Source organism: Gloeophyllum trabeum (genome assembly GCF_000344685.1).
Source record: "Gloeophyllum trabeum ATCC 11539 unplaced genomic scaffold GLOTRscaffold_00006, whole genome shotgun sequence".
Lineage (NCBI taxonomy): Eukaryota > Fungi > Basidiomycota > Agaricomycetes > Gloeophyllales > Gloeophyllaceae > Gloeophyllum > Gloeophyllum trabeum.
In genome coordinates, this window is record NW_006920415.1 from 1,076,711 (window position 1) to 1,101,766 (window position 25,056).

Below are 25,056 nucleotides of genomic sequence, written 5' to 3' on the forward strand. Positions count from 1 at the left end.
ATCTCGCCACAAGGTTCCTCAAAGGACGTCCAGGAGGTGGATAGGGCGCAGCTCCGACAATGGTCTTCACGAGAGCACTTTCGAAATCGGCCTGGTGAGCTTTCAGCTCCTCCTTCCGACCACGTTTTAGCGCCGACAGAATACTGAGTTGTATGCGCAAAAGTCTCACCGCCGGCATATCCTTCAGCGACTTTTCCAGATCCGAAAGCCATTGGAACAGGTGTATGTCGCCGTTCTCAGCAGCCAGCTTTGACTGAACAACAGGTCAGTGTCATGACAGGGTAGACAGCGCATATCGTCTCGCCTCGTCGAGCAGCCTCCCTCCGTCGGTTGATTCAGCCATGTTCAGACAGACGCGTCGAGGCGCAGACTTGATGGCAGCGCGAAGCGATGCTGCTGTTAGACGCGTTACTCGAAAGGTGTTACGTGATGGCACGATCGAGATCAGACGCGCCGGCGCCTAAATCAGCCCTTGTACGGTCCCTTCGCCTGCTCAGCTCATCTTTCTCAATTGGAGCCTACAACGAGCGTTGGACGTCTTAGGTCTGAATACGCTAGCTATTCGTTATGAGCTCGGTTGTACCTGCAAAGCATGCGAGCTCTAGGTCATCCGCGTCCTCGATTTCAGCGCGAAGCGACAACGACGGGTACCTCTCCCTGAACAAGTTCATACTGTATGAGAATAGGCTCCGTTTTTATATTGTCGCCTCAAACGCCTCCGATTCCCGACACCGCATTTTAAAGATTGATCGTTGCTCTCAAGAAGAGCTCGTTGTTATTGAGGACGAAACAATATACAGTGGGAAGCAGATGACTGCCTTGCTGAAGATGCTGGATGACGGGAACAAGTCATCTGGAGGCCTGGGAAAGGCTCGAGTGTTCTTTGGACTGGTCGGTGAGCTGCATCTTGAAAAGTATGAGATACCCAAACTGAGGTTATGCCCGGCAGGATTCATGCGATTCACTGCAGGGTGGTACATGGTCCTCATTTCCAAGCGATCCGTAGTCGCTCTACTCGGGGGTCATTATCTATATCACTGCGAGAGCACAGATATAGTTCCAATCTCTTTCAACCACAAGCTTGAACGACCGGCAGAAGAACAGAGATTGATGAATATCTTCAAGCAAGTAGATATGTCCAAGAACTTCTATTTCAGGTAAACTCACAATTAACCTCGAAGCCCTAATCTGACCTATCTTAGCTACACGTACGATCTGACCTCTACCTTGCAACATAATATGACGCAGCCAGACGGGCATCGAAAGGGCAAAGTCCCTTTTAACGATCGTTTCGCCTGGAACTACCATATGCTCACGTCTGCATTCGAGGGCCGAGATCGTCCTTCCTTGAAGGCACACTGGCTCTTGCCTCTCATCCATGGCCATGTCGATCAAGCAAGTGCGTCGGCTCCTAGCCATAACTTTATACTTTGTGGCGAGAATAATTGTGTATCGTCACAGAGTTGACCGTACTGGGTCGCGTTGTCTACGTGACATTAATTGCTAGACGATCCCGCCATTATGCGGGAGCCAGGTATCTGAAGCGTGGTGTGAATGACGAGGTAGGTCACCCTCATCTAGACAACGGTTCTAATTCTTACTGTATTGCATTTATACCAGGGCAACGTCGCGAACGAGGTCGAGACGGAGCAAATAGTCTCAGAGGCTTTGACGACGCCGTTCTACTATCCTGCAAAACGAAGCTCTCCTACCGGCCCGCAGGAGCGTCGACCCAATCCGCATTACACCAGTTTTGTCCAGGTCAGTCGGGCCCGATTCCATGCATGCGTAGTGAGCATTGACGAAACATAGTATCGAGGCAGCATTCCCATTTACTGGACTCAGGAAACAAGCAGCATGACTCCAAAGCCACCGATTGAAAGTAAGTCATACTTCGGCTTTCACTGATACATCCTTCCATTTCTCGACTTCAGTCAGTGTGGTCGATCCCTTCTTCACCGCTGCTGCTCGGCATTTCGACGACCTCTTCGAGCGTTACGGGGCTCCTATTATGGTGCTGAACCTCATCAAGGAACGTGAACCGCAGCCGCGGGAGTCTAAGTTACTCGCCGAGTACACACAATGCATAAATTACCTCAACCAGTTCCTGCCTCCTGGAAAGCAGTTATTGTATCGTCCCTGGGACATGTCAAGAGCTTATAAGGAGTGGGCACCTATATCACTTGCGCTGGGGTCTTTGCAGTGTTTACATTTCTCTTCCCCAGGAAGACTCGGGATGTGATCGGTTACCTGGAAGACATCGCGGAAGAAGCAATCCAGATGTCGGGTTTCTTCCACTCGGGTCCAGAGGCATATTCACATGAACTGAAGAACAAGGAAAGGTGAATGTTTACCTGCTGGTTTCTCATCACTTAGCTAAGCTGTGAATAGAGGTGGCCCGGAGCTTACCTGGCGCAACACTATATCCTTGCAGAATGGAATTTGTCGCACAAACTGTGTAGACTGCCTTGATCGGACCAACGCGGCGCAATTCGTGTTTGGGAAGCGCGCTTTAGGACATCAGTTATATGCGCTGGGTGTAGTCGACAGTCCCAACCTAGTCTTTGACTCGGATGCCGTGAATATGTTGACCGAGATGTATCACGACCATGGAGACAGTATGAATCTCCCGTTATTCGGAGGAAGTGCAACTTGCTGATCTTCTACCACCTAGCCATTGCATTACAATACACGGGCAGCGCCTTAGTCAACCGAGTCGAGACCTATCGACGCATGCCTCACTGGAACAGCCATTCGCGAGACATCATTGAGAACTTCCGTCGATACTATACGAATTCTCTCCTGGGTACGTCTCCCTTTTATTTGCTGGTCCGAACGAATACTTATAGATGCTCGCGCCTTCAGATGCTGATAAGCAGACTGCTATCAACCTTTTCCTTGGAGTGCAGAGTGAAAGGCCCCTAACACAACCGCCAAGAAGAGGTGGATATCGTCAGTGGTTCCACCCCGAACATCTGGAGCCCCCTTACGTTCTCGGGCGATGTGAGAAAGGTATAAATGACTTTGCCAAGCACAAGAGCGACTTCTGGGTCGAGTACTATCGGCCCCTGCTGTTCACGTCTTTGGGGAAACACTTTGCTTATTCTATGAACAGTACACTCAAGCTTCCCGGGTATGCTTCGTGCTTTGTCACTCACGACACATGGAGACTAACCGTGAATCGTCGCAGGAAAACGGCGAGGGATATCAACTTCAGCCCATTTGTCACGCAGAATACGAATGGTGTACATCATCATCCACGGTGCGACCTGCGGCAGCGGTTAAGAGGGCGTATCTAACAATTTTATAGCCTCATGGATGGGGTGCGACGATGGATGGGCGGGGATATGACCCCAACTCGTCGCCCTCATAGTAGGGCTGTTCAGAGGACTGAAGTGGAGAAAGCAAGATCGGACACTGAAGACATTCACCACTCCAGCAAGACGCTCGCCCTGCACCTGCTTGACCCTTGGGTACCGCCCGAGGAAGAATCAGAGTACCAAGGGTTGGTCTGCACAAACGTGATAGTTGTTATTCTTCTGAAGTGCTGCTGTTTAGGTATATCGACCAATGTCAGGACTTGCTGGTGGCGTCAATCGCTGGAGAGGAAGAATTAGAAGAGAAAGACATCATTCGATACCATTCGTCAATCAGTGCTGGAGCTGGAGAAATTCTGGAGGTTGAGGATGATGACCTGGATACCTTCGAAGGTTATGTGCAGCGTGGGTTGACGGAACATGCCCGAGAGCCGCTGTGGAGCTATGAGAGATGGATGGCGGACACGACTAGACCGGGCTGATACGCTCATTATATGTAACAGTAGGAGATCCGGACTGCATGATTAGCATCACTTTTACATGAAGTTGAACACTGGGCCTGGAGGTATTAATCCGATTTTGCATGTCTAGAGCGGAGCAACTGTCGCCCAATACGGAACCACCATACGAAGAGCGAAACGAGACCGAGGCCAATCCCTAGACCTACGTGGATCATCATATCCTTTCTGATGAGCACGCTCTTGCCGTCCGATTCCAGTTGCTGCTCCACTCCGATGTGTTGCGCATGCCATCTAATCGCCGCGACCGAGAGCGCCAGGGTCAATAGCAGTCGCGAGTCGGGCACAATATACTTCCAGCGAAGCAGGCCAGCGGAAGAGTGAGATCTGAAATAGGCGGAGATGAATGACGCGCAATACGCGATGCGGCTGAGCAGATTGATGATGTTCGCATATACCAAAAATGTGTCGCGGAAGCCCAGAGAATAAAATCCTAGGGCGGAGAGGACGTATAAGACGGAGAAAGCGGTCATCCACCTAGGACTTATTCAGCTCGACGTATTGATCAAGTGAGGCATCATACGCACCTGCTCTGGTTGTTAAAGTCCGCGGGGTTAGCAACGCTCGAAACGAAGGCCTCTAGCCCTCCATTGACAGCTAGCACAGGCATATACCATAGCCACGCCTGGAGCACGCGCGCAGCGCTGGTGGCGAGGTAAAGCGGAGGGAGCAGAACGCGTAGAAAGACCGGCAGGTATGGTACCCCGAAAGTCAGTAAGATTGCAGAGAAACTAAGCTGGGTGTTGAGTAAGAGGGTGAGGGTGTTCGAAGCCTGCGTGAGGCTTTGGAGATCGCTCCCTTTCGAAGCATTCGGTAGGTTCGGCAGGAGCTTGGAGAAATAGACACGGAGGGTCTCCTCAATTGGTTGGAAGATGATCCTAGCGAAGAGGGATCCTGCGTGCCTTCAATAGACTGTAGGCACTACTGCAAGCAATATCCACCGACCATAGTTAACCGCCACCGCGTATCCTCCTTGGTCATCAAGAGGACTCAACCTGGACACTATGAGCTTGTCGCCTTCTGTCAAGACGTGCTTGACCACCGATTGTGAGGTCATGGTCAGTGACAGTCGCAGCAGCTTCTTGTCGAACGCAGACCGACTTCCAGTGCGGTATCAGCACAGATGAACGCGCCAGGGAATAGTGCCACACACATATGCTTTGGGGATAATAGAGCTGTCATTGACTTCGGCCCAGATAGAGACATGGGGTATTCAACTAGGTACATGATTAGGACGAGTATCGCATACATAAGCTGTCCCATGGCAAACGCGACAAGGGAGAGCTTCTCCTCGTCAGACTGCCTCTTGGAGTCGATGAACAGAAGGAGGAAAGTGGTCATAGCCTTTCCGATGACACCGACTGCCTCTGCTCGCACACGGACGTTTGTGCGAAGTTCTCCCATGGCTCTACAAGATAGGTCATGGCGCGTTTCAGATATTACCATGCCAACGGGCAATGGGTCACTGACCTTATATGCATTGGCTCGCTCATGAGTTCGATGAGAGCCGCGAGAGCGTAGGTGATAATGGACAGCTCAAAATGGGGCTGATCCCGAGTTCCAGATGAAGACTGCTGCCAGTACAGAAACGACGTCGTCAAAGCCAGAGGTACCCCGATCATCATAGGCAAATACGTGAGGTTGCTCATGCTCTTGGGCACCTGCACGGAATTGGAATCTGCGCCACTCCCTTGCGTCTCCGGCACGTTTGTAGGAGACGGCCACACGCGAAGCAGGGTATTCCGCACGCCCTCACGGCTGAGAAAGAGGATGGTGCTGAGCAGCAATTCGAAATGGATTGCGGCAGTGCCAAATGCGCGAGGGGAGGTCATCCGGAGGAGAGCCTGGTTGAGCGTGAAGGTAACGAGGCGGACTGAGAGCTGCAGGCCCATGAGGAGCCGCACCGACGAGAGCGACGCCGCCGACAGCGTTCGCGTTTTGTTGCCAGACATGTAGGCCGTCGTCGTCGTCGAGGCCGACAGACAAGCTGCTGAAGTCGACGCGCTATTCCTGGGAGAGGTTGCCACGTGACGCGACAGGCATCAGAGATCCGTCAAAGGCCCCGGACTATACACAGGCTTCAGCTCTCTTTATAAAGCGCTGTAACCAAGGTCCCCCTTTCCCATCTTCAGCTTCAGCTCCGGCACTCGACCTCTGGCAGGTTTTCTTCATTTTCACTTTCACTTGCTCAACATGCGGTCTTTCCTTGTTCCCGTTGCTTTCGCTTGCGCGCTCGCTGGTCGAGGTGAGACAATTGACTGGATCCGCGAAAGGAGGAGTTCTGACCGAGAGATTACACTGTAGTGGCGGCTCTGAGCATCGCTGTAGCCGGTATCAATGGGAACCTTACGGCGAGCCAGTTTCTGGATGTCCCTGAACCCCTGAAGACACAGGTATGTACGCTACACAGAAATCACTGTCGGCGGTATACTCATGTGAAGGGTACAGTGCACAACCCAGTGCAACCCCGCTAACAACGCCATCCAGGTATGCTGAGCCACAGTTGCGCCAACTGTACTTCATGCTGAGAAAGTTATTGAAGGCGTGCGGCACCGATGATGCCTGTCTCTGCAACAACGCCACGGTCTCCGCGATTACTGCTTGCCAGCAGTGTATGTTCAACCAGCTGATTGCAGAGAATATCCCGATGCCTGACCCCCGTGCTGGATCGAGCGCCGCCCTTACTGGTACGTAGTTGACTTCGACGACGCTTTTCAGTCAGTACTCATCCTTGGAATAGCGTACGCCACTGCTTGCGCCGGGGTCGGACAGGTAGTCAATACGACACAAGTGACACTGTCGATTCCCTCGAACTGGGACGGACCGTTTGGTGTTGGCTTGAACACTGGCGGTACGGTCGTCACTGTTGCTGTTGGAGGGTTGCTTGGGTTCGGAGCGATAATGATTCTATCCAACATGTAATGGACGTGCATGCTGTGCTGTGCTGTAGGATGTCTTTGTCAGATACTGTTTGCAACATATTGAGCTCGGATGTTTTCTTGGGATAATGTCGCTCTGTGGTTGGAACCTGCGAACGCTGATGGATACGAGCTGTGATTGGCTGAGGGCAACACGTGGCAAGCACGCGGGTTGATCGAGCCAATGGAGGCGCCGGAAACTTTGCAAGACTTGAAGGTAGTCGCCGGCGTTGCTAATCTTGCCTGGACGATGTGCAGGTAGCCCGGGGCTCTGCTAACACCAACTCTGGTCTATGCCAACTCTCTGGTCCTCACTACCCTCGGTTGCTCGCGTACAGTGTTCACTCTCCCATGCCAGTGTATCTCTGCGCGCACGATACCCGACTAGACCAACGAAAACGTGTCAGAGACGGAGCCTGAGTGCCTTCAGCTCTTTGGTGGATGAGGGGGCAAACTTGTCTGCTGCGGAACGAGAGTGGCTTCAAGAGGATGACTTGGCTCCAGACACATCACCCGCCCTTCCCAGCAACGCGCCCAGATACGACTGGAGGTTGAGAGCGCGATCGCGTGTGCGACAAGCCTCTGCGCCCCTCGCTCCCGAGGGATCGAGTCCACGGCGCGCCCTTAAGCGCATACATCCGCCCCATGTGGAGATTTTCCCGGGAGAGCCATTCCATGATGAGATACAGGCGTACAAAGAGCAGTCAGTCCCCGCCATTACTTGCCCGTTTCCACTGTGCCTCAATGTTCATCCACGCAGCTTCTTACCTTTACTAGATGCGGAGCAGAAGGAAGACGAAGCTATCCTGAAAGAACGGCTGTCCAACTGGCCCCTCGATCGCCTCAAGGAAGAAGGATACTGCTTAACCGGACTGTCCGCGTTTTGGCTCAAAGCCACCCAGTTTGGCCGGCCGGTAGCGGCGTTTCTGTTGGGTCCTGGCATTGCACTCCCAGACCATCGGTTCGAGTATGTGGATTCTGATGCGCGGCGTCCTATACAGGCTAATCTCAGTGTGTAGTAATGGCACGCAAGTGCTGGTATCCCGCCTTGACCCCCTGCAAGAGAAGCCTCTCCAAGGTAGCGTGGTATCTCACACGACCACCCAGATCCGTGTCGCCTTCCCAGAGCTATACGATCTTGACGAGAGCGCCTGGCGGTGAGGCACCGTCTCCTTTGCTCTGTTCCTGATATTTATCTGATAATACGCTATCGTAGACTCGATGTCGGCTACACGAATGTCATCTACGAGCGCATGCGGACGGCCATTGGCAGTCTCGTTCACGATCCGGCGCTGCTGGAGAAAGAGTCCGACACCTCCGCATCGGACCGGCAGCTGATTCTGCAAGGCACACACCTCCGTGACAAGCTCCTGCGCTCCTTTGCCTCCGACGAGGATGTCAATCAGTTACAGCCTCCGCGTGCAGAAGACGGAGCCAAGGACGACGAAGATCTCAGTTTCCTCTCCGCCGACATGCGGATCCACAGCTGGATCCAGCGCTACAGCCGCCCTAACCCCGTGGTAGTCGAGGGGGATCCCGTCCTGTCCGGGCTGAACCCGACGCAGATACGCGCCATCGCGCTCATGGTGGGGAAGCGGATGAGTCTCGTGCAGGGTGTACGTAACGCCCAGACCTTCACTGTGGCATTCGCTGACAGGGAGTGCAGCCGCCAGGGACGGGCAAGACCAAGACCATCATCGAAGCGGTGAAGCTTCTCAAGGTGCGCGCGACGACTGCCTCCGGCGCGGGGCCTTTGCAACTGACGCGGTGTGATTGGCAGGTGCACTGGCAGATCCCGCAGCCGGTGCTGGTGTGCACGTTCACGAACGTCGCGGTGGATAATCTGGTGGAGGGGCTTGCGCGCGCGGGCGTGCGGCCGCTGCGGGTGGGCTACGGGAAGGTGCGCACGGCGCTGCACGCGCACACGCTCGAGGAGCAGCTGCAGGAGCACCGGCTCCGGAAGGAGGTGGACGCGCTCGCGAAGGAGGTGGACGAGCTGCGCGAGCAGCTGGGCGCGCTGAGGGGGCGGATTGTGAATGCGATGGGGGCGGGGCGGGAGGCCACGGAGAAGAAGGACGCGCAGTTGAAGGCGATGGAGAAGGCTGCGGTGAGGATGGAGAGGAAGGCGAGGAAGGCGAGCGCGAAGAGGTATGCGATGAGCCAGGAGATGCTGTGGGATATTGTGACTTCTGCGGACGTGGTGAGTCGGGGTGTGCGCGCGACTTTATGGTGGTAGTTCATTCCGTATTCGCAGGTGTGCACGACGTGTGTCACTTCGGCATGCGCGGCGCTGAATATTATCGATTTTCCGATGGTGTTTCTCGACGAGGCGTCCATGTCGACTGAGCCTGCGTCGCTGATTCCCATCATGAAAGGCGTGAGTGGAGTACAAGTTTCCTCGTCATGTGTTCTGACGGTGTTTCAGTCGCAGCAGGTTGCGCTCATTGGTGATCATAAGCAGCTGCCCCCGGTGATTACAAGTGCGGAAGCGCAGTCGATGGGTTTGGGAGTGAGTCTCTTCGAGAGGCTTACTGAGGAACGACGTAAGTGCACGAGTAGTCAAGTGATATTTTGTATTGAACTATCGATTATGCAGATGTTCCTTCCATCATGCTGGACGTCCAGTACCGGATGCACCCCGCGATCTCGCGTTTCCCGTCGATCGAGTTTTACCAGTTCTCTGTGCAGGATGGTACGGTGGAGTCTGATGGGTCAGTGCATCCCCGATTGCTGCCACCGGCGTCGAGTCATTTGCAAGATCACCCCGAGACGGGGCGTCGGCCGTCGGTGATCTTCCTGGACCACGCGGGGTCGGAGACGTTGAAGCATCGCAGCCGGGTGAACTGGACGGAGGCGGGGATCGTGTGCAGCATTGTGGAAGACCTGCTGCTGCAGAACGCGGTGCGTGCGGATGGGGATCACCGCTTGGAGAAGAAGAGGTGGCTGACATTCGTGTGATTTGTGTGATCGTCGCAGGGCCTGCGCGGGGAGGACATTGGGATCATCGCGCCGTACGCGGCGCAGATCTCGCTGCTGACGCGGCTGTTGCGCACGGACCACCGGTACCGGACGCGGTTCACGGCGGTGCTGGGGGAGCAGCGCGCGATGCAGCTGGCGCATGTGGAGATCAAGACGGTGGACGGGTTCGAGGGGCGCGAGAAGGAGGTGATTGTGTTCTCGACGGTGCGGAATAACGCGCGCGGGCACATTGGGTTCCTGGGGGACCGGCGCCGGCTGAATGTGGGGCTGACGCGGGCGAAGAGGGGGTTGTTTGTGGTGGGGAGCCTGAGCACGCTGCGGGAGGGGAAGGTGAGCGGGTGGGAGGGCGGGGGGAATGTGAGGGTGGGGAAGGGGGCGGAGGCGTGGCGGCGGTATGCGAAGTTTTTGAGCGAGGAGGGGTTGGTTGTGCGGCTGAGCGGGGAGCGGCTGAGGAAGACGCTGTACGGGAATATTACCGACGCTGATGTGCTGAAGCGGGTTTACTGAGATCTATTGGTGTAAATTATGGTATATACGAGTGTTATGTTACGGTGTATTCGGATTGGGCGTTTCATGTGCTGGACAAGGCTGGTCGCGAGGGCAACGGAGGGTGGCCCTGAGTAGCGCCACTATGACAGGAGCGTGTGCGCAGCAACGCATTTGTGGCACGAAAGAGGGTAGATTGGAGGGATCTGACCGCCGCGGAAGTAAACTCGACGGCCATTCGAAGCGGTGCTGCGGCTGTGCTCGCGATGCGGATCGGGCGTTGTTGTGCTTGCTCGCCTCCCGCCCGTCCCACGACCCATTGCGCCCTCGCCCGGCCCTTGCGTCCAAGCCTTGGCGCCGTCCATCCACAGACCGACGACAAGTGCGATCCCGAGCACGCGCTGGCCAACTCGCATCCCTGCGGCTGAACGATGGCGGGTCAGCTCAAGACCGGAGAGACAGCTCCAGAGGCGAGACGATCCCTTCTGGAGGGGATCCCGGTGGAGGCAGCGGGGGATGTCAGACGCCACATTACGAACGCCTGCTTCTGCCGCCCCGTAATGCGCATCTCCGCCCTTTTGGCAATCCGTCTGATATATCCCGCCCCGTTCCCACTCATCCTTCATCCTCTCCTCACTTCCCCATCTTCTTCCATACCGGCCCCAGCTGCTTCTCGCCTTGTCTTTCTCCTTCAAAGGCCCGCCCTGCGTCTCACCACACTCGACACTTTCTCTCCTTTCTCGCGCCATGCTCTCCTGCGCTCCTTGCCGTCTCCCGCCACTCGCCGCCCCAGCGACGAATCAGCGCTGGCCGTCCCCCCGCCCAATCATACGCGTCCTCGCCCCGGCTGACGACCCCCCGACGCGTCCCACCATTGGACACGCACACGAGGACCAATACCCTCTGATCATCGATACTTTCCAGCCGACGCCGCGGCTCTCAGTTGAGCAGCCCAGCGGCCGTACACACAACACCACTCCAGCTTACGAGAACTTTCTGACCGAGCGCTCGCGCGTCCTGCGGGTGCGTCGTTTTACCACTCGCTGCTCAAGCAGTTTTCCGTCCTATACGTTCTAACACACGCTTCGCCGTTTTATTTTCGATTGCTCCCCGACGTGATCTCGTGAAAAAACGGGATCGATCTCTTACTCATCCCCCGTTCTCGATTACTTGCACCTGTCCGCGGTGGCGCTGCTGCTTCTCTACGACAATCGATGGTAGCTCTTCAATCTGCCGCCTGCCGCAGCGTCATTTCTCTCTGCCGTGTTTGGCCCGTCGCTCGACGTATGTTTTGCCGCCTCCAGTGCTTGACATGCAGTTTATGTTTTGTCAGAACAATGGCACGGCCCCCGCGACGCTCTGGACCGTGCGCGAGGACTATCCTGGACCGCGCCCGGCCGAGGACGACTGCGTGTATGCGGTCTTTAGGACACACGAAGAGGTGAGTATGATCTTTGTTCGGAGCCGAGTGCGTCGGGGGCGGCGTGGCTTCCTCGCGAGTTCCCACGGCGCTGATCCGGATGCCGAGCGCGGCGCCCGCCCTCACGTGCTTTCGAGGCCTGTGATTGGGCAGTGCATGTGTGACCGGGCCAGGAACGCGGCGCTCGGAGACGTTGTTCGGGCGCGTCATCGATTGGATCATGGACGTTCTCGGCTCTAATTAGCGCTGTCTCTGCCATCACTGCCCGTCTCATTTGTCACGGGCGGCCTCCACGACTATAAACTCGCGCCGCCCTCGCCGCGCCCATGTTGCTCGCATATTTTCTTCTCTTTTCCCCCGCTCACCATCTCCCGCCAGGCCCGCGCTGCCCTCGCCCTCGACGCCGCCGCCCTCCTCAGCGTCGCACCCGCCCGCGAGCACGACCTGTTGCCCTTCCAGAAACTGCAACGTTTAGACCTGCCCGGTCCGGTGCGTCTTCTCGACCCAAAGTTGAGGCGCTGATATGAACTGATCATATCCGTCCCATCATAAACTCGAATCCCCCGTTCTAGGCCTCCCCCATGTACGCCCTGCACCTCCCGCCGTCCCCCGCCACCTCGCTGCCCCCACTCTCGCCAGCGCGCCCCACGCGTCCGTGCCCGACACCCCTCAGGTCCTCCGTGTCGACGTCCGACATGCACACGCGCGTCGTCCACGACGCCACACGCTTCGCCGACCGCGCCCCCGCCGCGTACACGCTCTCCAGCAACCCCCCAGCGGCTCGCGCGAGCTTCCGCATGGGCGACTGGATGTGCCCTGCCCCCAACTGCGCCGTCCACAACTTCCAGTGAGTCTGGCTCTCTCCTTCAGATGGCGATCTCGATCATTGTATTGGCGCCACACCATCGTCGATCGGGGGTGCCACCCTCGCTTTCCTTAGTGCTGATAGCGTCATCTGAGACTGACGCCTGGTCTCTGTCCCCTGTAGGCGCAATCTATCCTGTATAGGCTGCGGCTCTCCTCGCCCCGCCGACGGGTTCACCAGCCCAGAACCGCGCTCGCCCCCCGCCTGGACCGCGCAGAACCGCGTCTGCCCCTCCCCCCGCTTCATGGGCGGCATGCATGGACCCATGTCCCACCCGCCGCCCGCGCCGCTCGACGACCTCAGCCGCCTCGTCAAGTCGCACCCCGCCCCGCACGCGCTCATCAGCCCGGGCACGCCGAAAACGCCCGCGTACCCGATCCTCACCCCGTCGGGGCGCGCGCTCGCCGTGGGCGGCAAGGTGCAGAACGTGTCCGCGGACCCGTTCACGCCGTGCCTGATGTGGTGGCCCGACAACGAGCCGCTGCCCGAGCAGAGCCAGATCCGGCCGAGCGGGCTGATTGGCGTGCAGGTAGTACGCGTTTCTGGGTTTCCAGGTGATTAGGTGGCTGATGGCGTTCTTTGTTCTAGCACCCGCCCATTCTGAATACCGGGAACCGTGGCCCGATCGAACACCAGCCTGGGGACTGTGAGTGGCTCCCGTCCCGAGCTTCTTCCCGGTCGAGACTGATTCGGCGCTTTCATTTGAAGGGGTGTGTGGAAAGTGCAGCTATCTCAACTGGAGACGCCGTAAAGTGTGCCAGACGTGCTTCCCTTGTCAGTTCATATTTAATGGAGGGTGGATCATGACGCTGATCGGCAAACCTTGCAGATGCGGAGGGCAATGGTGATTCCATCTCTGCGGCGGTCCAGGCAGAGCGTATTGCGCTTCTTGCTTCTGTCATCGCGAAGGAGACCACAGTCTCCTCGCCTCTCTCCACCCAGGCTCCTCTGACCCCGTTGCATCACACGCAGTCTCCCATCCCTCATGTTCCCCAGCCGCGCTCTTCGCTCTTTGTCGACATCTCCCCGGAGCTCCAGGGCAGCCGTTCGCGAACGGACTTGCCGCCTGACGATACGTCCATGTATATGGGCTCGCGCACCATCTACCAGACTGGTGGTCACCGCCAGCCCAGCCCCCCATCCCCGATTGCGCCTGCCAGGAAGCCGGCGCCGGCGCCGAGTGCCCTGCTCCCATCCTTCCTGCACGACATCGTGCGCTCTCCGTCCCTTTCGCCCGCGTCGACGTCGTCTGCGTTCTCTCTGGAGGAATGTGATGAGGGCTTCTCTTTGCACGCGCATCCCCGCGGGGAGGGCCGGGATCGTACGCTCGTCGCTAAGAGCTCGTTCTCCAGCCTCGGTGGCGGGAGTATCTGGAGACTTGACGGCGAGGAGAGCAAGGCGCTCTCGTCTGTCAGCCAACTCGAGAGACAGCTCGCAGTGGTGGATATCAAGTAAAGGACGGTGACCTCATTATGGGCGGAACGGTGTGGGGTTGTACATATGAATCGTACATGTGCTGGAAGGAGGAACCAAGGATCGCAAGAACAAGATTCTCGAGGCGGGGCGGGGCCGCGTAAAAGCATATTATTTATAACATATCTCTGATCTCTTTTTCTCTCCCTGTTTGGACGATCTGCTGCTCTTTTTGCATCGCTCTGCTGCGCTGACTGATTGACTGACATAGCCGTATCCTATATTCGTAAAGTCTCTTCCTTCCTCCCAAGAGCTCACTCAATATCTCTCTGGATCTCTCAGAACCCTCCCCGTAGGCCTCTATGGCTCCCGCTGTTGTGATACTAGCTAGCTACTTTAGGATCTCGCCGATGTGTGCAGGCTTATCCTGTTTTTGGAGAAATGATATGGTGTACGTTCGTATGTCGGGATGCGAGTGTGTCGCAAATCGGGAGCGAGTTGTGATTGGAATTTGGAAATGGCTCTGAATCTTTACCCCGATGCGGTCGGATGCGAGCTGTAGACAGCCCTCGCAGGCTGCTGATTGGGGCTGCAGAGGTTGCACGGCTTCGGTATGTGCAGCTGAGATAAGACTGGAGGTGTTCCGCTCTAATCACGCAGGACGGAGGAGCGCCCCGCGCACGACATTATTAGAACATGTTCAGTCAGGTGGCTCGGCGATGGACGGCAGTCAAGAACTCGGACTCTCACTACATAAGGCGGGGAATAGGGACATGAGGAGGGGCACGACGTAACCCGTTACCCTCGCCATGACAAAGACATACCAGATCGCACTCCTCCCGGGCGATGGGATCGGACCCGAAGTGCTCCAGGCGGGCGTCGATTGCCTGAAGGCGCTCAAGGGTGACTTCACTTTCGAATTCACTACATTCGACTGGTCGTCTACCAACTACAAGCAGCGGGGCTACTACATGCCCGCCGATGGCATCGAGCAGCTGAGACGCCACGACGCGATCTACTTCGGCGCGGTCGGCCACCAGGAGGTGCCCGACCACATCTCCCTCTGGGGGCTCATCCTCCCCATCCGGAAGGAGCTGCAGCAGTGGGTGAACGTGCGCCCCGTGCAGATACTGCCCGGCACGCAGAGCCCCCTGCGCGGGGTGGACAAGATCGACTGGGTGATCATCCGCGAGAACAGCGAGGGCGAGTACGCGGGGCAGGGCGGGCGCTCGCACGTCGGGACGGCGTACGAGGTGGGCACGGAGCTCGCGATCTTCACGCGCGTTGCGATCGAGCGGGTGATGCGCTTCGCGTTCGACACGGCGCGCGCGCGGGACAAGCGGCTGTGCATGGTCACGAAGAGCAACGCGCAGCGGTACGGGATGGTGCTGTGGGACGAGGTCGCGAACGCTGTGGCGAAGGAGTACCCGGACGTGAAGATGGAGAAGATGCTCGTGGACGCGATGACGGTCAGGATGGTCAATAACCCTGACTCGTTGTCTACCATTGTGGCGACGAACCTTCACGCCGATATCCTGAGCGACTTGGCTGCCGCGTTGGGCGGCAGTATTGGTATTGCGCCTTCGTCGAACTTGAACCCCGAGCGCAACTTCCCCTCAATGTTCGAGCCCATTCACGGTTCTGCATTTGACCTAGTTGGGAAGGGGGTCGCAAACCCAATAGGGGCCATATGGAGTGCGGTGGAGATGCTGAACTTCCTTGGTGAAACAACAGCGGGCGATGTCTTGATGCGTGCTATGGTGAAGGTCAGTGCGGACGGCGTCCGGACCCGCGACCTAGGTGGCCAAGCAGGGACCAAGGATGTCGTTGATGCCATCGTGAAGGAGCTGGGACAGTTGCAGAGTAAACTGTAATGAATGCAGCGTTAAAAGTTACCGCTATCAGGATGTGTCAAAGCGATGAATATTGACGTATAGAAATGGTCGACCGGCCACTGACATTTGAAAACGAGATCATCGAGAGGCAAACATGCGGTATCGTTACAGGCAAACTATATATCAGCGGATGGTTGCAATCTGAGCTATATTGTGATCCGTACCTTGTAAACACTGCTCTTGTTCGGGTGCCAACTTTTTTGATTTGGCTTTGGACGTGCTGCTCCAGGACCCCCGATAATCAGTATAAATGCCTGACCCATAAGTCGACCCATTTTGTCCGGAAGAAAATCGCCGATTTTGGACCTTTTGTCCGGAAAAAAACAGGCATCACAGCGGAAAAGTAACTCTAAAAGGCAGCTGTGGCGTGGGTACGTCTGAATTTAGCTCTCCCGGCAGGTGCCGGGGTAAATATGGCGTCGAAATGGCCAAGTCTGACCACAATGTCCGGAAAAAAATCAAGCCTGTTCTCCAGAATCGGCCGATTTGTCTGTAAAAAATCAGCCATTGAGGGCTCTAAAGTCCCAAAATTTGTCCGGAACCTGATCAGGCATTTATACCAATTATCGGGGGTCCTGCTGCTCCGAGAGACCCTTATAATAGTTGTATCGTGCCGGTAAGGAATCTCCGACAGTTGGATATCCGCATGACAATCCCCATTTTCTATCGGAGTTACAGGCACCATTCACATTTTGAAGTGGATATCGTCTTGAAGTGGAGGAAGCGAAACTGATCACGAGCACTGCACAATCATTACATGGAAAAGTGTCCGTTGTATTGACCCCAGCATTGATCGCAGAATCGGATTAGCGTAGTGGAAACCCAGGGAACACGTTTCGTGCATGGAAATTGGGCTGTGTATGCTTGAACAGTAGTAGGGACCCCCTACCCAAGTGGACAGGTACCCACCGCAGAGGCCTGCCGTTTAGGTATGACAGAGCCTTGAAATACCCGTTCAGACTTGATGTTTGCCAGGACCCAACCTTGGATTTGCCCAAAGTACCACTGTGGATAGCAACCTTTCCTAGTCGACCAGGTACGGTATATTGCGAGTTCGAATGTCCTTCAAGAGATCAACTTAAATTACCAATGAATATGCCGCAGCTGCTATGCCTTCCCGTGGACTTCCATTCAAGTTCGATTGGAGGCTGGAAAGTAGTGGCAAGATTACGCGAATTCCGCGTAGGCTAGGAAATCGTTCAGGGGGGACGTGAGCATGATACCGCAGCTTGAAGGTGAATGCGGCTACGTGTAAGATCCCTAGAAGCTGCGTATCTCTCGGGCCTCAACTTTGTCCGATGATAAAGGAGCTTGGCAGCCGCTGCCTCGCTACCTGAATGCTATTGATATCAACCAGACTCGGGGATCAAACACGGAAAGACGCCTGCTTAGCTGGCTAGGTAATGTCATACGCCAGCGTACAACAAGTCCCTCGTTTACGCTCTCGAGACACCGGATGTCCCATTCGCTGCATCTGTGCCTACAGCAAGGCTACTAGTACTTGGGAGTACCGCAGAACCGCTCGTGTAGTAATCAACCTTGGGAGGATGGCCGTGTGATTCTGCGTCTACTAGGGTCACGGCATCCGCATCGAGATCCTGCCTCGACGCCTGCATGCCGTACGCAGGACCTGTGCCAGCATTGTTGAATCCGTTATTGGAGGGCTCCGTTTCGCCATCGCCATCGTCGTCGTCGGGGTCGCGGCGACGTCTCCTGCAAATCTTGATTATCGGGTTATCGGTGAAGAAGAATATGAGAGCAAGGAATACGACTGCGGCGACGAAGGTGAAACTCATTGCATATGCGTTCACCATTTTGTTGAAGCCAAATGATTGGCAAGCGAAACGATTGGTGAGATATGAAGTAGATCCTGAAGCGTGATTTGTCAAAGAGGGGAAAGACTGGAGGACTAAGATTTGCTCACCTTGGCACGGGCAAGGAACACCTCGGGTTTGAGAGAATACTGCGTACTTACATGGGGCTTTATATATCTGCAGGCCACGAGCGTTCAAGTGCAGGGTTACCATCCCGTCAGATGAGCAACAGCCTTGCACAGCTATTGCGCATATTAATAGGATCGACCACTATGATGATCGGAAGCTTCGAGCTACATATGCAGGAAACAAGCGTCTGATCTCCTTCCAGGCAGCATATCGGGGCGGGTGGTATGGGCATAGTGAAGCCGAAGCTAGCGCAGAAGTTCGGCAGAGCTTCAAGATGCACTGGAAGAGGCTGCTCCTCATGCTGACAGCTAGGACCGCCGCGGTCACTTCCGGGTACCAAGCCATATGCATGAGAGGTCGCGCGCGAAAGGCCAGAAGTCGACAAGAGATTTGCAATGCTGGTAAACAGGCCAGGTGTACATGTGGGGAATACTTGCTAGGGTGGACTATTACTTACTGACTTGCTTTGGACTTTGTTGAATATGTGGCACTCCGAGGGGGATTGTGCTTACGTAATGCGGATCACATACGCGACGCGACTTGTTCGACGCGTCACGGCCCACTTTGCCACACTTACCATCTCTAACGATTCCTCGTGCTGATAGCGTCTTTCCATCGGACAGCAAGGTTTCTGCAGCACCAAGACTTCTCTCTCTATGCTCACCGCGGACAATCGACTTTGACGAAATTTTCCTGCTTTTGATTCACGAACGCTCCGCCATGACTTCCAATGAACCTATCACTATCCCTATCCAGGGCCCTTCGCGACTTGGCGCCTCGACTTACTTTGAGAAAGTTGCATCGACAAGCGGACATCGAGAGACCCAGGAACCCGAATCTAAGCTTCTGAAGGCCCTCAAGCTTGTTCTCAAGGGATCATCAGCGGTAGAATCCGATCGGTTCTATACCACTTCGTATATGGTTACCACCCCACCATTTGCAGAGGAGCAGCTAAGTTGGAATCTGAATACTGTAGTACTGAGCTCTGGCGGTATCATCCAGAAGAGGTGGACTTTCCATGAAGATGATCAGGCTGTACAATGGGCTTGTCTCGGTTGGTTGGCCCAACCACCAAAGACGAAGATACCTCCATCAGGCCCTGCACATTTTACGGCAGCTACTGCTACTACCCCACCCGATCCCGACGAGCCGAAGAAACCCATCTTCGGGCCATACCATCTCGCTCGAGAAAAGAAGAGGGAAGTAATGGAGCCAGCGCAGAACGTGCGGGGTGTTTTCGTGTTCTTCCGAACCATGGGAAAGATATTCCTCACTAACGGGACAGAATACACCTTCCCTCTTCCTTTTGTGACGCGCAGAGCATGGCCAGTGGCTCCACACGGCGTCCTCATCCAAAGAAGCGTCGACCGTACCGAACTCGCGGAGGCAGAGGCGAGTGGAGAGCCCATCCTTCCGACCATCTTCTCCTTAGTCAATCCCCTGGGTGAAGCTACGCCAGTGGGCGTGACATCTGGTATTATCGGAGGGTTCCATCGGGTGCCAGTGTCGCTGAAAGACGAACAGGAGAACTTTGAGAAACCGCAGAGGTCCATTAATTCGAAGGAAATCGTCGTCGGCGTGCCGCAGCGCGTGACGGAGTCCGAGGAGGATGTCATCGTAACATACAGCCCTGAGGACCGCCGCATAACCATTTGGCGGTACGCCTATCTGGAGATTAAGGATACGCCTGTTCCTCTGCAAGTCAAGGACCGCAAAGGTAAAGGTAAAAGCCCTGACACTACTCAGACTCAGGAAGCGGACTCTGGTCTACAGAACCCCGGCGAGCAAAAGACCCTGGGGTCTGCCTCAACCATGGCGGACATCATGGCTGCCATCTCTTCTCAGAAGGCAGAACCGCCGAAGCCGAAAGAACCTGAACGTAAACCGAAACCGAAACCGAAGAACAAACCCAAACCTAGGCCTGCTGAGAATACCCCTGCTAACGATACCGGTACTCCCACCAAACCTCCAGTGGTGGCGAAAATGGAAGATGAGGAATGGAAGAAAAAGGTGCTGGACCGTGCACTCTCGAGCGGTCCGAGAGCTGATTACGACGCCATTCCCCCTATGCACGGTCGGGGCACTACGCCCTACTGGGCGGAGAAATTGTATATGGAGCACATTCCCGGATCGACGTGGGTTTTGGTGTGTTCTCATCGCATGTCTGATGCTGACGAAGTGCTCCAGTGAACTGAACTGGTCGAACGTCACCGTCTCCATCTTTGATCAGCGCTTCGACGGCCGATGTGAACGTTCCTTGGTCGCCATCTGCATACCGGATACTGAGGACGTCCTCATTTTTTCTCTCACGAAAGTCCATGATCCTCACAGGGTCATAGCACGGCTTCACTTCCGCACTAAGGGAATCTCGATTGCTTCGATCCTTGCCACTCGGGCGGAAGTATTGGATCTCTTAGTGTTGAAGTCCGACAATCAACTTACGCTTCTTACTCATGGCGTTCACGAAGTCGCTATACGCGTAACGGATCCTCTGTTCGATAACTTAGCTATGAATATGTCACCGCCACCTGGTCCTCCGAGTGCCCCTCCCGGCCGGAAGATCGTCTCCCTTCGTGATAGCGTAATATCGTCGGTAGAGCTTCTATTCGACGACCAATCTGCAGCTCGTGTCACCATTCGATTATATCCTAACGACACTTTAACAAAGCTATGTTTAAAGACGCTGACGCTCACTCTTCCTGTGGACTATACGTTCGCCCTACACAGACGCTTCTTGCAGAATTGGTCGACTCGCGGATTCAGTAGTTCGGATGACACTGAATTCGAGTGTTTTGTCGAGGCGCTATTCGTCACCTTCGGGATGGAAGTCACGAAGCCAGAAGCTATGCAAACCACTGCTTGGGATGCGCTGCTGCAGTCATCAACGCATGCAAGTTTCCGGGAGGATCCAGTCATGCGCATACTTCGACCGCCGGCAATCCATAACCCTGGTAAATCTCACATCACTGTGAAGGAAGCGCACATACTTCTTGCCCCGATTCTCAATGGCTTGCATCACCTTGGAGAAGAGTTACGACTTGATGTTACTCTGCACGCATCTCTGATCAAGCTGGTTCCGGTGATTTGTTGCATCGCGGAAGTCATAAGACCGGAATGGGCGGACTATTGGAGGCGATTGTGCCCCACTACCTCGGAGTACCCGGTAGAGCACCCTGATCCTAGTAAGCAATACCCAGACTATGTTTCTATGTCACTGCACTGATTCATGGTCATAAGAACCCATTGATGATCGTCTACCCGTATGGCCATCGGACATGACTGCCATTCTTTATGGCCGCATCCATAGGCCGGACTGGAAGGTGCAGGAGTTTAAAGGTTACCAACTTGCCGTGCCCTTCAACATCGCACCTGCATATATCTATGGCCAGGTCGACCCTCTAATGCGCCTACGCCGGCTCACTTCGCTGTACATGTGTCTAGCGGACGATCAGATGCCCAATAGCCGTATACGGGCAGAGAACGCGATGTCGCTTTTGGTGTCGTGGCAGTCTGGGAAGAATTACACTGCTCGCCTCCCGCTTGGCGTCGCATCTCCTCTGGAAGAGGCAGCTCGCAGTTGCCAGCTATCCCCTCCAAAGGATTGGCCTGCTCACGGATATCGCTTGATCGGTCGAAACGATTTGGCCGAACAGCAGAGTAGTTCCAGGGATGCTTTATCCAAGAATGCGTATAAACCACCGAAATACTACTTGGTACGTTCGCGCAATGGGTTTGGCACCCGGCGTACTGAGCAATCTCTAGGACCGTGCTCTCCCGCGGAAGACATACTCTGAAGTCGAGAAGGCAACGCTGGCGGCGGTGAAGGGCGAGACGCAGGCTGTGACCGGCGTTGAGCTCGATTTGGAAGACTTCACCGATGTCCGCTTTGGCAACGATCGCAGGCTCGAGGAAGTAGCTCACATGCTTAACACTTCCAAAGTAACTCTCATCAAGGTGCTCGAGCGACCAGACTTCAGGTAAGCGTGGAGACCACGATGCTGCCGGTGTGACTGATGGCAAATGTCAGTGACTATGACCGAACTAAAGAGTGCCAACACCAAGTCGGTCGCGTCGGCGAACGAATATTAGCTACGCCATGCGGACGAGCGATATTCACGTACGCCTCGTCGAACGAAGCCAAATATGTTATCCCAAAAATGGAGTATACCGTCCGTGTCCTCCCAGATAATACTGTCTTTAGCGACATTCCAAATAAGGTGGCGCCGGAGTGTGGTGCCTGGGCTGACTTCCACAACGGCGTGGCTGCTGCCTTGCGCATCTCCCCAACGTGCACTTCCATCGATAGTTCCTGGATTGCTTCCAACAGGCCGTCCATCCCCAATCCTGAACATGGAGGATTTTTGCTGGGCTTGGGTCTCAACGGCCACCTAACACATGTGAAGACATGGGATCTCTTTAGCTATCTTACGCCGAAGCATGAACATACCAGTATTGGGATGCTGCTTGGTCTATGCGCTTCTCATGTAGGTACCGGGAATGAACAGATCACCAAAATCCTTTCCTTGCACGCCCCTAGTCTTCTCATCCCTAACACAGAGGAGATGAACGTACCTCTACCACTTCAGACTGCTGGCGTGGCTGGACTAGGCTTGCTGTACTTGGGGACCGCACACAGGCACAGTGCTGATGTTTGCTTGGAACTCATCGGTTCGCGGGATAAGTCCCAGGCGAACCTCAGCAGCGAACATCGGGAGTCCTTTACGCTGGCGGCCGGTATGTCGTTCGGTATGATCATGCTGGGGAAAGGATCGACTATACCAGCGGACATAAAGTACCTCGAACGACTACAGGCCTATATACGCGGAGAACACGGGGCGGCCGCGATGAATCCTTCGTCTGAAGGATCCCCTATTGTCAACCTGACGGCGGCTCCCGCTACAATCGCCTTGGGACTGACATACCTGAAAACCGGGCGTCAGGACATCGCGGATATCATACGGATTCCAGATACCGTTCTAGACCTGAGGCAGACCCCTCCTAGCTTGCTAGTGATACGAACTATAGCAAGATGCTTGATTATGTGGAACAATATTGAGCCCAGCCAAGAGTGGGTTTCAGCCCAGATTCCCGTTTCTATCATCAAGGGTATGCATAACAGGTCGCAACTGAAACGAGTGGACGAGTCCGTTGAACTGGCCTACTACAACATATTGGCTGGTTGTTGCTTCGCAGTAGCGCTCAAATTCGCCGGCACTGCTCGGGAGCAAGCATATGGTTTCATCGCCACATACTACGACCTCTTCACCCGTAATGCGATACCGATGTGTGAGTGCGATAGCCGGTTATATTCCACTTCTCTATTACTAACGGAGGCCGCAATATCCAGCGCACGCATACCAGTATAGGATCAGGAAATCTACTCTGCGTGATGGCTTGAACCTGATTTCCATCTCTCTCGGCATGGTCCTGGCTGGTACTGGCGAGGTAAACTGTATGCGCAGGTTACGACACGCATATGGTGTACTTCCTGGACAAGTGCGTTACGCGTCATATGTGGCTACGACTCAAGCTCTGGGGCTTCTCTTCCTAGGGGGCGGTCGATACACCCTAGGCACCTCGGATGCTGCTATAGCCTGTATGGTCGCGGCCTTTTACCCGAGGTATCCAGCAGGATCCCACGACAACAAGAGTTACATGCAAGCTATGCGACATTTATGGGCGCTAGCGGCGGAGCCTAGATGTCTAATACCGCGAGATGTGGACACTCGAGAAGTGGTCTACATGCCGATCAAGGTGAAAGTGAAGGACAGGGACAGCCGAAACACAAAAGGCGAAGCCATTGCTTCATTGATAGCCCCTACGCTGATTCCGGACCTGGACGAAGTGCTTTCCGTACGAGTCGACACGCCCCGGTATTGGCCCTTCAACATGGATCTGACCTCAAATGGAAAGGGACTAGTGCACCGCGAGGCATTACTTCGTGATCAGACGCTGTATGTCAAGAGACGCACAGCGTTCCTCAGTTACACGGAGGACCCGAAAGGCAGCAGGAGTTTATTTGTTCGTTCTGGCTCTACGACCGCCGATGCAGGGACGCTTGACTTTCCGAAGCTGTCCAACGTGGGGACGCATCCGTCGAGCGACTTGAGCCAGATCATTACCTCATATTCCAATGACGTGCTCTTTCTAGCCTTTGCAGACCATTTCTGTCGCGATGAGGGTGATACGCCGGAAGAACAATTGTTCACCCGGTACTGCCGTGCTGCCCTGATGGACGGCATCCTTCAAGACAAACCCAATGGGATGCAGTCGCATCTGACCTTGTACCACTATCGGACGATGTCGCATCAATCGCAGTTCTTCAGCCTCTGGCTGCAAGACCTGACATTCGTCACCAATTTTTACGGCAAGGTCTTTGATCGCTGGTTCAGTGGACGGAGCGAGAACAACGCGCGACCTCCGCTATTGCGGGAGAGCACGACCTCTGGCGCGATGTACGAACTCGACGGTCGGCTGGAGACTGTCCGCGGGGACCCCGCGTTCATGCAGGTTCTTACCCGGTACGCGCAGGGCGAGGACGTCTGGGCGGGGCTGGACGCGGAGGCGCGCGCGAAGCTGGCGTGGTACCTCCTGCGGAGCTGCGTGCCTGTGTCGAGCGTGCTGGTGACGCTGAAGCAGTTCGCGCGCGCGGCGCACGAGACGTGTGCCGGGCGGCCGTGGCCCGAGGGCACTGACGACGTGGTGCTGCTGGACGAGGGGATCAAGCAGGTGCTGTACGCCGCAGGCTCGGGGATCACGTACTCGTACGGGTCTGTGTGGGCCACGAGGAGCCTGGACGAGGTTGTGAGGTGTTGGCAGGCCTAAGGGTGGAGGGGGTGTGGGGACACGAGCGGGAGAAGATGCGCAGAGGTGTTGGTTGATCGCCTAGATGGAGACGTCATTTGTATATTAGGAGCCATAATGTAGCGTTATCATCGTTTATTTGTCTGGAAAAAGCTGATAGTGCGTTCGGGGTTTACCAGCGCTGATAGACCGAGCTCCATTTAGTTTAGTTATCAACTTGATGCACTTGGGATGCGGCTCAGTTTGGACCGGGGCCTTGTTATCGCGAAAAGAGTGCTCGGACACTTGAATTCTGCGTCTTGGTACCTTGAACTTCGAAGTTCCAGAGGGAAAGTCTGTACATCTGAACTGGAGCGGAGTCCACCATCTCACCTATCAACGAACATCGCAAAATGTGTGCTCGAATGTTCTATGTCTTGTCAAACTGAATCCCGAGTCTTTCAGGGGGAAACTCTCGACCACAGCAAATCAACCCACCTGTCAGGATCTGAGCCAGAG

At 55.3% G+C, this 25,056-nt stretch overlaps 8 protein-coding genes across 8 annotated transcripts; 6 read left to right on the forward strand and 2 right to left on the reverse strand.

The window, feature by feature from the left end:
- Positions 1-567: 567 nt before the first annotated feature.
- On the forward strand, positions 568-3,832 carry GLOTRDRAFT_138581 (uncharacterized protein; the record flags this gene model as incomplete). Its single annotated transcript, XM_007867645.1, has 14 exons — positions 568-895; positions 950-1,157; positions 1,203-1,399; positions 1,462-1,562; positions 1,621-1,761; positions 1,813-1,882; positions 1,935-2,166; positions 2,226-2,342; positions 2,392-2,618; positions 2,675-2,806; positions 2,866-3,133; positions 3,191-3,262; positions 3,311-3,505; positions 3,559-3,832. 14 exons carry the CDS (start codon positions 568-570, stop codon positions 3,797-3,799), a joined length of 2,529 nt encoding a protein of 842 aa, XP_007865836.1. The 3' UTR covers positions 3,800-3,832.
- On the reverse strand, positions 3,820-5,763 carry GLOTRDRAFT_60584 (Rft-1-domain-containing protein). The gene is made up of 6 exons (XM_007867646.1): positions 5,542-5,763; positions 5,306-5,496; positions 4,989-5,243; positions 4,781-4,935; positions 4,363-4,729; positions 3,820-4,312 (listed from the first exon to the last, which is right to left on the reverse strand). Exons 1-6 carry the CDS (start codon positions 5,725-5,727, stop codon positions 3,886-3,888), a joined length of 1,581 nt encoding a protein of 526 aa, XP_007865837.1. The 5' UTR covers positions 5,728-5,763; the 3' UTR covers positions 3,820-3,885.
- Positions 5,764-5,908: 145 nt separating this feature from the next.
- On the forward strand, positions 5,909-6,840 carry GLOTRDRAFT_111010 (uncharacterized protein). The gene is made up of 5 exons (XM_007867647.1): positions 5,909-6,080; positions 6,140-6,228; positions 6,284-6,322; positions 6,378-6,522; positions 6,576-6,840. Exons 1-5 carry the CDS (start codon positions 6,029-6,031, stop codon positions 6,755-6,757), a joined length of 507 nt encoding a protein of 168 aa, XP_007865838.1. The 5' UTR covers positions 5,909-6,028; the 3' UTR covers positions 6,758-6,840.
- Positions 6,841-6,995: 155 nt separating this feature from the next.
- Positions 6,996-10,314, forward strand: GLOTRDRAFT_60587 (P-loop containing nucleoside triphosphate hydrolase protein). The gene is made up of 10 exons (XM_007867648.1): positions 6,996-7,456; positions 7,514-7,720; positions 7,773-7,910; positions 7,970-8,369; positions 8,420-8,473; positions 8,534-8,953; positions 9,008-9,130; positions 9,179-9,296; positions 9,350-9,654; positions 9,730-10,314. The coding sequence occupies exons 1-10, from the start codon at positions 7,047-7,049 to the stop codon at positions 10,237-10,239; spliced, it is 2,685 nt and encodes an 894-aa protein (XP_007865839.1). The 5' UTR covers positions 6,996-7,046; the 3' UTR covers positions 10,240-10,314.
- Positions 10,315-10,965: 651 nt separating this feature from the next.
- On the forward strand, positions 10,966-14,368 carry GLOTRDRAFT_138584 (uncharacterized protein; the record flags this gene model as incomplete). Its single annotated transcript, XM_007867649.1, has 9 exons — positions 10,966-11,241; positions 11,440-11,502; positions 11,552-11,659; positions 12,017-12,127; positions 12,211-12,485; positions 12,627-13,035; positions 13,092-13,149; positions 13,212-13,277; positions 13,333-14,368. The coding sequence occupies 9 exons, from the start codon at positions 10,966-10,968 to the stop codon at positions 13,956-13,958; spliced, it is 1,992 nt and encodes a 663-aa protein (XP_007865840.1). The 3' UTR covers positions 13,959-14,368.
- Positions 14,369-14,663: 295 nt separating this feature from the next.
- Positions 14,664-15,864, forward strand: GLOTRDRAFT_111011 (tartrate dehydrogenase). Its single transcript, XM_007867650.1, has one exon. It carries the CDS (start codon positions 14,726-14,728, stop codon positions 15,788-15,790), a length of 1,065 nt encoding a protein of 354 aa, XP_007865841.1. The 5' UTR covers positions 14,664-14,725; the 3' UTR covers positions 15,791-15,864.
- A 753-nt stretch (positions 15,865-16,617) lies between these two features.
- Positions 16,618-17,625, reverse strand: GLOTRDRAFT_93357 (uncharacterized protein; the record flags this gene model as incomplete). Its single annotated transcript, XM_007867651.1, has 4 exons — positions 16,618-16,874; positions 16,899-16,998; positions 17,035-17,144; positions 17,265-17,625. The coding sequence occupies 4 exons, from the start codon at positions 17,623-17,625 to the stop codon at positions 16,618-16,620; spliced, it is 828 nt and encodes a 275-aa protein (XP_007865842.1).
- An 849-nt stretch (positions 17,626-18,474) lies between these two features.
- Positions 18,475-24,579, forward strand: GLOTRDRAFT_138586 (uncharacterized protein; the record flags this gene model as incomplete). The annotated part of the gene is made up of 6 exons (XM_007867652.1): positions 18,475-19,889; positions 19,942-20,936; positions 20,992-21,467; positions 21,517-21,731; positions 21,782-23,040; positions 23,102-24,579. The coding sequence occupies 6 exons, from the start codon at positions 18,475-18,477 to the stop codon at positions 24,577-24,579; spliced, it is 5,838 nt and encodes a 1,945-aa protein (XP_007865843.1).
- Positions 24,580-25,056: the final 477 nt, after the last annotated feature.

What these genes read in the sequence shown, in the direction of transcription:
- GLOTRDRAFT_60584 (XM_007867646.1), bottom strand. Translation starts at nt 5,727, where the DNA reads ATGGGCCTGCAGCTCTCAGTCCGCCTCGTTACCTTCACGCTCAACCAG. An exon ending in TGTGGCCGTCTCCTACAAAC is followed by an intron (nt 5,497 to 5,541) that starts GTGCCGGAGACG and finishes AATTCCGTGCAG; the next exon opens with GTGCCCAAGAGCATGAGCAA. An exon ending in AGCGAGCCAATGCATATAAG is followed by an intron (nt 5,244 to 5,305) that starts GTCAGTGACCCA and finishes CCTATCTTGTAG; the next exon opens with AGCCATGGGAGAACTTCGCA.
- GLOTRDRAFT_111010 (XM_007867647.1), top strand. Translation starts at nt 6,029, where the DNA reads ATGCGGTCTTTCCTTGTTCCCGTTGCTTTCGCTTGCGCGCTCGCTGGT. An exon ending in TTGCGCGCTCGCTGGTCGAG is followed by an intron (nt 6,081 to 6,139) that starts GTGAGACAATTG and finishes ATTACACTGTAG; the next exon opens with TGGCGGCTCTGAGCATCGCT. An exon ending in CTGAACCCCTGAAGACACAG is followed by an intron (nt 6,229 to 6,283) that starts GTATGTACGCTA and finishes TGAAGGGTACAG; the next exon opens with TGCACAACCCAGTGCAACCC.
- GLOTRDRAFT_111011 (XM_007867650.1), top strand. Translation starts at nt 14,726, where the DNA reads ATGACAAAGACATACCAGATCGCACTCCTCCCGGGCGATGGGATCGGA.
- GLOTRDRAFT_60587 (XM_007867648.1), top strand. Translation starts at nt 7,047, where the DNA reads ATGCCAACTCTCTGGTCCTCACTACCCTCGGTTGCTCGCGTACAGTGT. An exon ending in TTGTGACTTCTGCGGACGTG is followed by an intron (nt 8,954 to 9,007) that starts GTGAGTCGGGGT and finishes CCGTATTCGCAG; the next exon opens with GTGTGCACGACGTGTGTCAC. An exon ending in TGATTCCCATCATGAAAGGC is followed by an intron (nt 9,131 to 9,178) that starts GTGAGTGGAGTA and finishes ACGGTGTTTCAG; the next exon opens with TCGCAGCAGGTTGCGCTCAT.